Source organism: Thecamonas trahens (assembly GCF_000142905.1).
Source record: "Thecamonas trahens ATCC 50062 unplaced genomic scaffold supercont1.78, whole genome shotgun sequence".
Taxonomy (NCBI): domain Eukaryota; order Apusomonadida; family Apusomonadidae; genus Thecamonas; species Thecamonas trahens.
In genome coordinates, this window is record NW_013657602.1 from 35,707 (window position 1) to 49,652 (window position 13,946).

Here is a 13,946-nt window from a genome sequence, read left to right on the forward strand (position 1 = left end):
GCCGGAGCCCGAGTCGCACTGCGCCACAACTGCTGCATTTTACCTTTTACTCCAACTCGGGTGCCACAGGTCCGCATGCCATGCGAATGCGCTCGGACGAGGCCGGCGAGTGGAGGTCAAAGGCGCCAGATCCGAGGCCGGCGTCGACGCGGGCGGCGCCGACGGCATCCTTGATGGCGAAGAACACACTGGCGGCGAGGAAGAGCGGCGGCTCGCCGACACCCTTGGACGAGTGAATGGCCCGCGAGTTGGGCGCGTCCTTGAGGAGCGACACGTTGAAGATCGAGGGAATGTCCGAGAACGCGGGGATCTTGTAGAACGACGGGCCGCGGGTAAAGACGTGCCCGTTGCCGAGCTTGATGAGCTCCTCGGTGGTGAAGAGGCCCATGCCCTGCACAAACGCGCCCTCGACCTGCCCGAGGTCAATCGCCGGATTGAGCGAGTCGCCCACGTCCATGACGAGGTCGGCGCGCGTCACCACGTGGTCGCCGGTGAGGACGTCGATCTCGACCTCGGCCACCGCCGCGCCGTAGCAAAAGTAGTTGAACGGCATGCCGCTTCCGGCCGTCTCGCCCGTCGGGTCAAACTCGAACCCGATGTCCGGCGTCTTGTAAAAGCCGTTGGCCGAGAGGTTGATCCGCTGCAGGTGCGCCGCGAGCGCCTTTTCCGCCAGCGGCGCGTCCGCCGCCACGCCCTCCACCGTCGCCAGCCGAGCCAAAATCTGCTCGCACGCATCGAGCACCGCCATACCGTTGATGTCCGACGAGACCGACGCCGCCGTCGGCACTGTGTTCGCCACCTTGTCCGTCGCTGTCTCGTCGACGTACACGTCGCTCACCGGAATACCAAACGCAGACGCCGCCACCTGCGCCATCTTGGTGTGCAGGCCCTGGCCCATTTCGATGCCGCCGTGTGAGACAAGGACCGTCCCGTCCTGGTAAACGTGGACAAGCGCGCCGGCCTGGTTGAGGAACTTGGCCGTAAACGACATGCCGAACTTGGTCGGCACCGCCGCCAGCCCGCGCTTCCTCCACCGGTGCGCCGCGTTGAACGCAGCCACCTCGGCCCGCCGCGTCTCGTACTCGGACTTGCTCATCACTTCGCCCCACACCGCCTCCAGCCGGTTGTCGGTAAGCACCTGCCCGTAGTGCGTCGTCGCGTCCGGCTCGTAAAAGTTGGCCGCCCGCACCTCGGCCGGATCCTTGCCCAGCTCGCGCGCCACATTGTCGATCCACGACTCGCAGATGAGCATCGACTGCGGGCCGCCAAACCCGCGGAACGCCGTGTTCGACGGCGTGTTGGTCTTGCACAACCACCCGCGCGCACCCACCGCGGGAATCTTGTAAGCGTTGTCGACGTGGAACAGCGCCCGATCCATGACCGAGCCCGAGAGGTCGAGCGAGAAGCCGGCGTTTGAGTACAGGTCGATGTCCAGCCCGAGGATCTTGCCGTCGTCGTTGTACCCGACCTTGTACACACCCTTGTACGGGTGCCGCGTCCCAGAGTACACCATGTCCTCGTCGCGGTCGAGCATGCACCGCACAGGCTTGCCCGAAAGCTTGGCCGCAAGCGCCACCGCCGCAGACAGCGGGCACGTCCGCGTCTCCTTTCCGCCAAACCCACCGCCGATCCGCTTGACGTGGACCGCCACCTTGGCAGACGGCACGCCAAGGACCCGCGACACAAACTTCTGCGTCTTGGACGGGTTCTGCGTCGACGCGTACACCTTCATCTGCTCACCCTCGACAGGCACCGCCAGCGTGGCAAACGTCTCCAGGTAAAAGTGCTCCTGTCCGCCGACGTACGTTGTGCCCTCGAGCACATGCGATGCGCCCTCCAGCGCGCCCTCAACGTCACCGCTCTTCATCTTGTTGCCGCCCGACATGTACTGCCCGGCCGCCACCGCCTCATCGATGGTCACCACAAGCTCAGGCGCGTCAGGTGCCGCCTCGGTGAGCACCACGTTGACCTTGCGCGCCGCCAGCCGCGCCAAATCCGCACTCGACGCCACGACCATACCCAGCAGCTGGCCCTGCGACGTGATCTCCTTCGACACAATGACCTCCTCGTCGTACACAATGGCTCCGAGAACATTCATCCCAGGCACGTCATCAGCCGTGTAGACTGCAACCGAAGGGTCCAGCGCCAGCGCGGCGCTCGTCTCGATCCGCTCGATTGTTCCCCGTGCCACCGACGAGAGCAGCGGCGCGCCAAAGAGCGAGCCGGCTGCCACCGGAATGTCGTCGACGTACACGGCCTCGCCGGTCGCCTGCAGCAGCGCCGACGCATGCATCTCTGGCATGTGCACCCCGCCCGAGACCGGCGGCGAGAGCACTCCGTCGTACGCAGCCTCAAACGCCGACGAAGCATACTCCTGACGGCCCTGCGAGAGCGGCTTGTGCTCCTGCAGCAGCGCCCCGGTGATCTCGCGCGCCTCCACCGGCGCAAGGCCCGACTCGACCGAGACGTAGAGGAAGAACTTGTAGAGGAACGACTTGGCCAGCTCGCGACGGTATCCGACCTGCCCACCCGGCGCGTTGGGCGCCAGCGGCACGTCCACCGAGTCGAGCTGCGCCATGGCCTTGCGGACGAGCGCGTCGCTCCACTTTTCGCCAGACATCAGCACCTCGGCAGCCGCCACTGCAGACTTGGTCCACGCCGCCATGCCGCCGTACGCCAGGCCGGCGTCGACCACGGCGCCCGTCTCCGGATCGAGCTTGACCCGGAACGACGCGCCAACAATCGCAATGTCGTCCTCACGCCGCCGCGACTGCTTGTACGACCGCACATACTCGTTCTCGCCCGCCAGCGGGACCACAAGCTTGACCATGACCTCGTCGGCCTCCACCGCCGTCTTGCGGTAGCCCACATACAGTTCGTTGAACGGAATCCGCCGCTCGCCACGCGCCGCAGACGTGACCACCACCTCGGCGCCGAGCGCCATCCACAGCGGGTTGAGGTCAGAAATCGGCGACGCCGTCATGACGTTGCCAGCCAGCGACGCCACGTTGCGGATCTGGTTGCCAGCAAACCAGCGGAGTGCCTGCTCGATGCCAGCGTACACTGGGTTGGCCGTTGCCTCGTCCGCCAGCTGCGTGCTCGCAAACCGCGCCAGCTCGTTGAGATTGAGCGAGGCTCCGAGGTGCAGCGAGGAGCTCGCCTCGTCAACCTCGCACTGCAGCAGCTCGGCCACGCCGCCGGTCGCCACAAGCACCTCAAACTCGGCGTGCTTGAGCTTGGCCTCAATGCCGAGCTCGGTGTTGCCGATCACAAGCTTTGCGCCCGGAAACTCAGCCTTGAGCGTCGCAACCTGTGCCAGCGTCGTCGGCACATACCACGTCGTCTTGGACGTCGGTTCGGTCGCCGGCCGGAACGTCACCACTGGCGCAGCACCGTCGGCCGCTGCCCCGCCGCCGCCATCGCCACGAGTTCCTCTGGCACCTCCACATGCTCTGCAAGGCTCGACGCCGACGATGATGCTGCACCTTGCGCGCTCTTGATAAGCTCGCGGAAGCCCTGCAGGATCGGGCGGTAGCCAGTGCACCGGCAGAGGTTGCCGTCAAACGCGCGCTCGACGTCTTCCTCGCTCGGGTTGGGGTTTGACGCCAGCAGCGCGTACATCGACATGACAATGCCGGGCGTACAAAAGCCACACTGCGAGCCATTCGACTCGGCCATCGCCTTTTGCACCGCGTGGGGACTGCGCGTGTTGCCGATGCCCTCCACCGTCGTAACCACCAGCCCGTGCACCGCCGCCAACGGCGTCAGACACGCGTTAGCCGAGTAGCTCGTCGCCTTGCCGACACTGTCCACCCGCGTCAGCGTCACCGTGCATGCACCGCACCCGCCCTCGCCACATCCAAGCTTGGTTCCGGTCAGACCTGGACTCGTTCACCATCATCGCGGCAGATTCAGATAATCCATCATCAAGCCGCGTACAGGAGCATCAAAAGTCATCAACGGTAGGCAGCCCGCGTCGCCAACAACGATAAATTAACGTTCCCGCAACGGTTTCAACGATTATTTTTCAGATGGTTTTTGGGAATTCCACGTGTGAGTTGCGTTGAGCTTCTGGGGCCGGGAGCGGGGAGACATAGGCATGGTGGTAGGGAGGTAGGGAGTAGGGAAAGACGGGAAAACGTACCACGAGAGCGGAGAAAGGTGAGCAGTGTCTGAGTGGGGTCAAAACTCCCAGGAGTAAGCTCAATCCGGTTGTTGTTGACATAACAGATAAGCGGCGTGGTCGTGGTCATGGTCGGCGCCAGAGAAGTCTGCAGTTGCTACTCAAGTACGACCGACTCGAATTGAGGTCAAAGCCACGGAAAACGGCGGCTCACAGCCACACCGCGGACGAGGCCCACCACATTGCAATTCATCAGTCTGTTGTCGTTATTTGATGTTGGATGTAGGAGTGGGCGATCTAGACCGACTCGTGGCTCGTGTCGATGCCGTGCAATGTTGAGCTTTAATCCTTATCGGGGCGGTCGCTCGGACGCGTCGTCGCGCATCTCAACGTGAACAACTCGATGATGCCTGGCTTCCAGGTCACCTGGCCGACGCTGCTTGACGCCTGCTTGGTCTGCGGCTTGAGGTGGGAGGCGCGCCCGCACGTGATGGCGGCCGACACGTAGACGCCCGCCTGAAGGATGCCCGAGTTGCCGTCGCGGTGGCGGATGCCTGGGAGCATAGGCGAGGCGCGCGAGGTGCCGTACGGCACCGATCCGGAGGAGCGGCGAGCGCGCGGACGGTGCGGAGCTTATCGTTGACGACCTTGACGACCGGGAAGGAGAGCATGCCAGAGTTGAACAAAGCGGCCGAACGGGATAGCGCGAGGACATTGTGGATCTTCTTGCAACGGACGAGCTTGCCGGTCGGCGTAGCCGCGCAAGTGGCGGCGCGCCATCTTGCACTGGATTCTGGACGCCGCGTATGCGCTCTACGCTGACGCGAGCCCACGCCCCGCCATCGCCGTATGTTTTCTGTTGTGGCCCACCAGTGGCCACAGCACTCTTCTACCGCGACTGACGGCCGCTGTGACGTCTGTGGAGCGTCGCGGCACGCGGCTTGCGCGATGGTCAAATGTGTACCGTTAAGGATTAAACGCGACTCTGTCGCCACTGGTATCGTCGGTCTCGCCGGCCTGGGCGTCGTAGCTGGATGCGCTTTGGTCTGAGAGGTTCGAGCCATCAGAGTCGGTGCCAAGGTCTGCGCTCTCGTCGTCTTCGGCCCGTTGTCGGCATCAGCACCTACGGTGGCAACCTTGGCAGCATGGAATCGAACCGCGAGAGTGATAAAAACGATCGAGAGGAGCGAGGCGGCGGCGGCGATAAATGCGCCGACATGGTACGAGCCGGTGGCGTCGCGGAGTAGGCCGGTGACGGGCGAGCCGGAGGCGATGCCCACAAACGAAAAGCCGATAGTAAAGCCGGTGATGGTCGGGATGGACTGGATAGGATATAGCTCGGCCACAAAGGCCGGCGCCAAGCCGATGTACGAGCCGGCGTTGTATGCGTATGCAAAGCCGAGGAGGAGGAACGGCCAGAAGCCCGAGACAAAGGGCCAGACCGCGAGACATACAGCCATGCCGGCGGCGGCGACCCGGAGCATAAGCGGGACGCCGAGGCAGTCGGCGGTAAAGCCGTTGACCAGCCGCCCGGCGATCGAGGCCACGCCCATGGCCGCCAGAATCAGCGCCGCCCGCGACTTGGAGACTCCGCTCTCCTGGGCAGACGGCACAATGTGGATAAAGAGGACCAGAATCGAGTACGAGAGCGTGGCCGAGACCGCGAGCAGTGAGACAAAGACCCGGTCGCCGAGGAGCGCCACAAACGAGAGTCCAATGCGGGCCTTGGCCGGCGGCACCCGCCGGGCGAGCAGCATTGCTGCCGCCACCAGCACCACCATCGAGAGCGCCATCACCCGCAGCGCCACCCGCCACCCGTACGCCGACTCGAGCTCCGAGAGCAGCGGCGCAAAGGCCAGATTGCCCACCCCCGAGCCACACACCGCGAGGCCGAGTCCGGTCCCACGTCGGGCCTGGAACCAGGTCGAGACCGAGACGATGGCCGGAAAGTAGGCCATGCCGAGGGCGGTGCCGAAGACCACCCCGTACGTAGCCAGCAGCATCCAGATCGAGGTTGCCACCGAGCTCACCAGCAACGCAGCGACGCCGATCAAGCCGGCCACCACCGAAGGAATGCGGAAGCCAAAGGCATCGATGACTCTCCCAGCTACAATACCAAAGAGAGTGAGGAAGGCGTTGGCGGTCGAGCCTACAAGCGCCACCGAGGCCTTGGACGCGCCAGCAAACGAGGCCTCGATGGGGACAAACAGAACACCAAACGAGTAGATGAAGCCCAGGACCACCACATGGATGACAAATGATGCAAATACCACAACCCATGCATATCCCTTGTCCGGTGCCCGTTCTCTAGGCCCTTCCATCTCGCCATCGCCACAACCACTGCCACGGCCACCGACTTCCTCGTCGACAGGCACCGAGACACCCGCCGCCTTCTCGCCCCCTCCCGCCCATTTCCATCGCTCTTGGTGACGTCCGCCCCGCCTAGCGGATCCTCCACGGGGAGGAGTCGTCCCATGCCGAGTGCAACAATGGCGATGGGTGTGGAGGTGCACGAGTGTCCACGGGGTGGCCAGCTGGCGTCTCGGGGTGGATGCCACCGTGCCCGATGGGATGCTGGCGATGGCCATGGGTTTCTGGCGATGGCGATGGCGATGGGATGCTGGCGATGGCGATGAGATGCTGGCGATGGCGATGGGTGGCTGGCGATGGCTGACTGGCGTGCTTGGCTTTTGATGCGCCCCTTGATGGCAATTGCTAGCGATAGGTGCCGAGGACAGCCCGAGTGGGACCAGCAGCAGCACCTCACTCGCACCGAGCACCCCCACCCACCCACCCACACGTGCGCGCGGGGAGGGCCGATGGCTGAGCGAGAAGGGAATACTCAAGTGCTCGAGCCATTGCTTCGGACAGATGGACATGTGGCGTACGGGGGCGACAAGAGCAAGCGGCACAAGACTATCCATACTCCGTCTTGGTACCCATCGGTCAGGGTCTCGACGCGGTGGACAGAGGTCCGCAGATCACTGGCAGCTGGAGAGGAGCCGGCTGGATGGCGGGCCGAGAGCAAACGGGAGAAGATGTACTTGTTGCTGAATGGTCACTCGAAGACAGGGCGGATGGTCCAGGGTGCGATCTTGGCTTTGATTGTGGCTAATCTGGCTCTGTTTGTGGCATCGACCGACCCGAGCTGGTCGGCCTCGAGCGAGACGGCCTTTGCATGGATCGAAGGCTGCTCGGTCATCATCTTTACCTTTGAATACGTGGCGCGGGTGTGGTCGATTGTCGAGGCAAACAAGTACGCACACCCGCTATGGGGCAGGATCAAGTTTATGACCAAGGCCGTGTCTCTCATCGACGCTGTCGCCATTCTCCCGTGGTTCATCGGGCTCTTTGTGGAGGCTCTGACGCCGCACGATGTGCCGATCACCACTCCGATCCGCATCTTTCGCGTCCTTCGCCTGCTCAAGACCGAGCAGTACGGGCAGGCGTTTGCCTCGGTCAAGCGGGTTGTCTGGCACAACCGCGAGATTCTCTCGGTCGGCCTCCTCCTCTCGGGCATTCTCCTCTTTGCCACCGCCACTCTTCTGTGGGCGGCGGAGCACAAAGACAACCCGGGCGACTTTGGGTCGATCCCCAAGACCCTCTTTCTTGCTGTCCTCATGCTCACCGGGCAGGGCATCGACTACTCTGGCAAAAACTACTCGACGCTGACGCTCATCATCATCGCTGTTACGGCTGTGGTCTCTGTCGCCTTCTTTGCCATTCCGGCCGCCATGCTCGCTTGGGCCTTCGAGTCCGAGGCCGAGCGTCTTGTCGCTGTCCGCCGGGAGCGGGCCAAGGCCAAGCGGCGCGCAGTCGAGCTGGGCATGACCTATGTCGAGCCGATCACCGACTCGGACTCGTTCTCCTCCGACTCGTCCGGCATGCTCTCATCGTCCGAAGACGGCTCGCCCGAAATCTTTGCCCTCTTTGACGATCCGACCTCGCCGGGCCTCGACGCCGCGCACCTTGGCCTTGTCCTCCGCACCTTTGGCTATGACTTTGACGCCGAGACGCTCGAGGACATGCTCGGGGACGTTGATCCCTTCCGCACCGGCATCATCACCTACCCGCGGCTCCTCACGCTGTTGGCGCGGCGTCGGCTCCGGCGCATCCAGGACCTCGGCCCAGCCGCCGGCGACGAGCCATGGCGGACGGGTGGCCGATTCTCGCCCGAAGACGGCTCCCGCTCGTCTCTCCAGCCGCTCACCGACGTCTCGCACGCCATTGCTGTCCTGAAAGCGCTCTCGCCCGCTGATCGGCTGCAAGCTCTTGCAGCTGTTGCTGCTCCGTAGGCTCGGGAGGTAAAATTGCTACCGCAGCGCGCCCCATCAATTGCCACCGTGGTGTTTGGCCATGTCACACCTGCTGCGCTACCTGGCCCCCCTTGCTGCCACTCCACTCTGGTCATCATGGAGGCGAGCAGCCGGCTGGAGGAGCGGGTGCGGGAGTTAGAGGCACGGGTGCGACGAAAGCAAGCGACTATTGACTCGCTGAGGGGTATGGTGAGGGGCATGAGCACTGGTGGAGGTGGTGGCGGCGAGGGTGAGGCTGGTGCTGGCGAGGCGGGTGGTGCTGACCTGGCCGACGAGCTGGAAAAGTCACGATCGGAGGCTGGCTTTCTGAAAGAGGAGCTCGTGAGAGCCAAGAACAAAGTGACCGAGCTGCGGGCTCTGTTGGGGCCAATGGGGATGAGTGCGCTGATGGATGAGGCTGCAGAGGCAGAGCGATCAGCGAGCAAGTCGAGCAAGGCGCTGGCAGACCTGGAGGCGCGCGCCGAGGAGCAGAAGGAGACCATCGTGGCCTTGCGGGGTGAAGTGGAGACGCTCGGTGCCCAACTGGCTCTGGCGCATGCGGATGATGCTCAGGTCGCTGCTGCTGGGAAGAGAGCTGCACTGGCTGCGTCGGACCTGTCTGATGCTCGCGCAGACAACGCGACGCTGCGGGCAGCGCTTGACGCGGCCGAGGCCGAGCTGGCCCAGCTCCGGGCCGAGGCTGCTGCCGGCCGCACGGCTGCGGCCGAGGCATTTGAGCTGGCTGCTCGCTTGGAGGAGGCCAAGGTGAGCGCGACGACGCTGCGTGGCGAGCTGGCCAGTGCGAGCTCAGCGGCTGCCGAGCTGACCCAGCTCCGCGCCGAGCTCAAGGCGATGCGCAAGCAGCGTGATGCACTGGCGCGTGCGCTGGCCGACGAGGAGGCGCGGACTGAGGCGCTCAAGGGCATGGTCAAGGCGCAAGAAGCCGACGCGCTCGCCGACTACGCCGCTCGAAAGTCGCGCGGTGCGCTCGAGGACCAAGTTGCGGCGCTGACCGCACAGCTCGAGCGGGCTCGTGATGAAAAAGAAGCGATGCGCGCAGCGGCGGCGCGGCTGGCCGAAGCTCGCGAAGATGCAGCAGCCGCCGAGCGGAGCTCGGCGCTCGAGGCTCTCATTGCCACGTCTGCCGGCAGAAGTAGCAACCAAAAGTCTGCTGCACAGCGCGAGGCCGATGTGAGGCTGGCCGATCTCCGCGCTGCGCTACAGGCGGCGGCAGCCGAAAACGCAGCGGTCAAGGACGAGCTCACCGCCGCACGCCACGCCGCTGCGGTCGAGACGGCCAAGGTCAACGACCGCGACGCCACCATTACTTCGCTCCGCGACGCCCTGGCTTCTGCGCGGGCGAGCGCCGACTCGGCAGCCGAGACAGCACGCGCCGCTGACGGCCGGGCGCGGCAGGCCGAGTCTGCGCTCCGAGCGCGGAACGCGGCGCTTGATGCAGCCGAGGCTGCCCGCCGCACCGCAGTCGAGGCAGCAGCTGCTGCCACGACACAGGCGAGCGACGCGCTGAGCGCCGCGGGCCAACTGAAAGACGAGCTCAAGGCAGCCGAGTTGCGAATGCGGCGGGCAGCGAGTGTGGCCGACCGCGCCGAAGACGCTGCGGCGGCTGCGCGCGACGAGAACGCGCGACTGGAGGCCGCCAACAAGGACCTGGCGCGGCAAATCGAGGCGCAAACGGCGGCAGCGGAGGCGGCAGTCGAGACGGCTCGGCGGGCAGGGGAGCGGAGTGCTTTGCTGGCAGGGGAGCTGGACGCTGTCCGCGGCAAGCTGGCGGCGACCAAGGAGTCCAACGCTGAGCTCCAGGCACTCGCGCGTGAACGATCAGCAGCAGTGTCGGCGCTGGAGCGCCAGATGGATACGGCGTCGGGCTGGCGGAGCTCGGCGGCATCGAGTGCAGAGGCTGCAGCGTCGAAGCGCGACGAGGCGGCGTCGCTGCGTGCGATTGTGGCGAGGCTGCAAGATGAGAACGACGGGTTGCGAAGCGCAGCGGCGGCGGCCGGCGACCGTGAGGCAGCGGCTGTGAACGCCAAGGCGAGGCTGGAGGCCAAGGTTGCGGGCCTGCGATCGGAGCTGGCGACTGTCCGGGCGCAGCACCGCGAGGAGCGGGCTATTGTGTCGACGTCGGCAAGCACGGCGGCGGCGGCGTCGTCACGGGCGGCGGCCGCCGCTGCAACGGTCTCGGACAAAGACGAGACCATTGCGCGGCTGCGAAGCATGGTGCTCAAGCTGCAGGCGCGGCTGGCGGGTGCTGGTGCTGACGAGCAGGAAGCCAAGATAGCGAGCCTAGAGGAGCAGGTCGAGCACGCCAAAGCGACGTCAGCACAGCTGCGGCGGGTGCTTGCTACGTACCAGGCCGAGGCGCGCGACGTGTCGCGGGCGGCCGATGCGAGCTACGGCGGCGTGCCGCGGGCGGCGGACGACGCGGCGGCGGTGGCGAGCAAGCTGCGGAAGGAAAACCGGCGGCTGAAAGAGATGCTGACGTCGGTGCGAAGTGACAACGATGCGCTGCGGGCGATGGTGGCTCGGGCGCGCGGGCGGTGAGTTTGGATTTAGGAACGAGTCACAGCTCGGGCTTGTTGTCCGAGTCGGCGAGGGCACGGGCGAGGGCGGTAAAATCAAAGAGGAATGGTGCGAGGAAGCGGGCGAGCCACATGGCGACGATGGCGACAGCGACAAGGGCGATGGCGGACTTGACCCAGCCGCGGGAGGAGGTGACCGAGCCAGCGCGGTCTCGATCGGCGGCGCAGAGCTGCGCGTGTGCGGAGGCCTCGGCGGCCTTGCATGCGTCGGAGCAGTAGACGGCGGCGCAGGTCCGGCACGCGTTGTCGACCGTGAGGCTGACGGCGGCCGGCAGCGTGTCGCAGGTCGGCATGCAGCAGGGCGAGAACGGAATGGCGCGAGGGAGACGCGTCGAGATGTGAGCGTAGACGCGGATGGTTTGGACAGTGGCTGGGTCGGGCGAGAGCTGGCCCGGGTTCCACATGCGGAGCAGGCGCATGGCGGCGCGGTAGCGGGTGAGGTCGGCGATGCCGGCCCGGATGTCGTCAGGCGCGTTGGCGATGGCGTCGTCTGATGTCTCGTGCTTGAGCAGCCGAGTAGTTGCCAGCTGGAGCGAGGCGAGCGCGGTGTACCAGTGGCAGTCGGGCGCGGTGGCGAGAAAGGCCTCGATGGCGGCGGCGGCGTCGTCCATGGCAGCGTCGGCGTCGGCTGGACAGTCAGCCTCGCGGAGCTCTGTCGCCCGCGAAGTGTGGATGTGACCGAGGAAGAGATGGGCTTCGCCGCGCAGCTCGCTGCCGGGCACATCTTCGGGAAGAGCGAGAGCGTCGGTGAAACAGTTCTCGGCAACGTCGACGATCTCGGCGTGTGCGGGGCCAGCAAAGGCAACCGACCACATGACGAGGATGCCAGCGAGGAGCGGAACGCGAAGATCGCCCCCAGCAGCAACAATGGTGGCGTGCTGGACAAGTTGCATCGATTTCGCAACAAGCCGGAGGATGCTGCGCATGCGATCGCTCCGGGCCTCGCGGCCGGCGTCGTCGCCCTCGCCGGGCGGCGGAGCAGCGTTGAGCGCAGAAGCCTGTCGAAGCGCAGCAAAGTGAAATGCAAAAGCAGCGACCATGCAGCTGGCAATCGAGTCGTCGTCTGCGCCCTCTTCCAACGCAAGCACGCCCTGCAACTTGCGGTAGCGATCAGGCGAATCGAGGATGTCTCCCCAATCAAGAGCGACCACAGCGATGAGCATGGCCTCGTACAGCATCTCGCACACTGCGCGACCTTGTGCGCGATGCTTGCTCCTCTCCGCCTCGTCCATGCTCTCGCCACCAGGGCGAGCATCACCAGTATGGTAATCGGCATCTGTGCCATGATCGGCATCGGCATCGGCATCGGTATCATTGACGCTGACCTCTTGGTTCTGCGCCAGGCTACCGGAGTCGTCGACGGGGAGAAGCGGAAAGTGGTCAAGGGCAACAAGACCAGCCGACCACTTGGTAAAGGCGGAGAGCACTCGCTTGCCTGTCGGCGTTGTGCCGATTGCCCCAATGGCGCTGAATTGGTATGGGAGGCTGGTCATGGCCGAGTCGAGTGCGACGGCGGACAGGGGACGGGCGACGGGCGACGGGCGACGGGCGACCGGGACCGGGACGAGAGCCGGTGAGATGCGTGAATGGGAGCATTGTATAGCTGGATGATTAGATGAGTCAAGGGGGGCACGGGGGCGGGGGGGGGGGGGGAGGGGGGGGGGTATCGGATCAGACTCGTGTTTGCCATCATCATCATCATGGTCATCATCATGGTCATCATCATGGTCATGGTCATCCATCATGGTATTCGTCATCATCATCATCATCTCCATCATCATCTTCATCATCATTCCCATCGCCATCATGTGGTCGGTTAGGATGATTGACGCTGTCTCAGTCTGCACCTCGGTCTCGGTCTGCACCTCGGTCTCGGTCTCGGTCTCGGTCTCGGTCTCGGTCTCGGTCTCGGTCTCGGTCTCGGTCTCGGTCTCGTCTCACTTGGCTCGGGTCCGAGTCAATCAAGAGTCACTCAACTCTACCACACTACATACTATGGCCGACACCATTACGCTCTCGTCGCATGTACTCGACACGACCACTGGGTAGGCTAGTGCATGCATGCCTTCTCTATACCCACCACTTGGGGCTACTTCCCATCCCCCCATCCGTCAACCCACTCATGTTGCTCTCTGTCTCTTCTGTTCTGCTGTCTGTTGTATCGGCTGTGGCCGGCGGCGATGTCGGCGGCGGCGATGTTGGCGGTGGTGTGATCGGGCTCTGGCCATTCCGACGAGCGAGAGCAGTCGCCCTGCTGCTGGGCTTGCTGTCGCGCTGGAGAAGTTTGATGGTTCGACGTACACCACCATCGCAGAGGCGGTTACCAACGATGATGGTCGGGTTGGGGATGTAGGTTGAGGCCGAGAGAGTGTGACGAGGGATTGAGATAGCAGCCAATGGAGCCGATCACGGCCGATCAAGTCGATCAAGCCGAGTACGGCTGATCGAGCCGGTTACGGCTGATTGAGGAGCTGAGAGTGTATGGAAGGGAGCAGAGATGCGTATGGATGGAGCGATGGCATTCGGTTAGCGCACTCACCCCTCATGCCTGATTTTGCCCGTGATACGGTGGAAAGTGGGCCTCGCGGAGCCGCTCACCAAGGCTGTGTACCGGATCACCTTTGCTACCGGCGAGTACTATGCCAAGGAAGACAAGCCATGCTTCTATCCGGTTGTTACCATTCTCTTTGACGCCTCGGTCGAGTCTGGCCACTATCATGTCCCGTGCATCCTCTCCTCGCACGGCTACTCGACGTACCGCGGCTCGTAACCACCATCATCCACCCTCACCCAACTCGCTTACTCTGCCCACCCTGGCCCTGATCGTCCTAATCACCGTCATCCCCTTGATCGCCCCCAATCGCCCTAATCCTGGCCTGATAGCCCTCCCCTCCCCCCCCCCCGCTCCCACTCCCGCCAACCCCCCCCCCA

The 13,946-nt window shown here is 64.5% G+C and overlaps 6 protein-coding genes across 6 annotated transcripts; 3 read left to right on the forward strand and 3 right to left on the reverse strand.

Moving 5' to 3' along the window:
- Positions 1 to 24: 24 nt before the first annotated feature.
- Positions 25 to 4,270, reverse strand: AMSG_11410 (xanthine oxidase). Its single transcript, XM_013897259.1, has 2 exons — positions 4,145 to 4,270; positions 25 to 3,881 (listed from the first exon to the last, which is right to left on the reverse strand). Exon 2 carries the CDS (start codon positions 2,981 to 2,983, stop codon positions 47 to 49), a length of 2,937 nt encoding a protein of 978 aa, XP_013752713.1. The 5' UTR covers positions 2,984 to 3,881; positions 4,145 to 4,270; the 3' UTR covers positions 25 to 46.
- An 819-nt stretch (positions 4,271 to 5,089) lies between these two features.
- Positions 5,090 to 6,473, reverse strand: AMSG_11412 (major facilitator superfamily transporter MFS_1; the record flags this gene model as incomplete). The annotated part of the gene is made up of 2 exons (XM_013897260.1): positions 5,251 to 6,473; positions 5,090 to 5,212 (listed from the first exon to the last, which is right to left on the reverse strand). Exons 1-2 carry the CDS (start codon positions 6,442 to 6,444, stop codon positions 5,090 to 5,092), a joined length of 1,317 nt encoding a protein of 438 aa, XP_013752714.1. The 5' UTR covers positions 6,445 to 6,473.
- Positions 6,474 to 7,200: 727 nt separating this feature from the next.
- AMSG_11413 (ion transporter) lies at positions 7,201 to 8,418 on the forward strand (the record flags this gene model as incomplete). The annotated part of the gene is made up of 1 exon (XM_013897261.1): positions 7,201 to 8,418. The coding sequence occupies one exon, from the start codon at positions 7,201 to 7,203 to the stop codon at positions 8,416 to 8,418; it is 1,218 nt and encodes a 405-aa protein (XP_013752715.1).
- A 117-nt stretch (positions 8,419 to 8,535) lies between these two features.
- AMSG_11414 (uncharacterized protein) lies at positions 8,536 to 11,064 on the forward strand (the record flags this gene model as incomplete). The annotated part of the gene is made up of 2 exons (XM_013897262.1): positions 8,536 to 8,565; positions 8,668 to 11,064. 2 exons carry the CDS (start codon positions 8,536 to 8,538, stop codon positions 10,975 to 10,977), a joined length of 2,340 nt encoding a protein of 779 aa, XP_013752716.1. The 3' UTR covers positions 10,978 to 11,064.
- AMSG_11415 (uncharacterized protein) lies at positions 10,969 to 12,193 on the reverse strand (the record flags this gene model as incomplete). Its single annotated transcript, XM_013897263.1, has 1 exon — positions 10,969 to 12,193. One exon carries the CDS (start codon positions 12,191 to 12,193, stop codon positions 10,997 to 10,999), a length of 1,197 nt encoding a protein of 398 aa, XP_013752717.1. The 3' UTR covers positions 10,969 to 10,996.
- A 643-nt stretch (positions 12,194 to 12,836) lies between these two features.
- AMSG_12451 (uncharacterized protein) lies at positions 12,837 to 13,785 on the forward strand (the record flags this gene model as incomplete). Its single annotated transcript, XM_013897266.1, has 2 exons — positions 12,837 to 13,040; positions 13,618 to 13,785. 2 exons carry the CDS (start codon positions 12,837 to 12,839, stop codon positions 13,783 to 13,785), a joined length of 372 nt encoding a protein of 123 aa, XP_013752720.1.
- Positions 13,786 to 13,946: the final 161 nt, after the last annotated feature.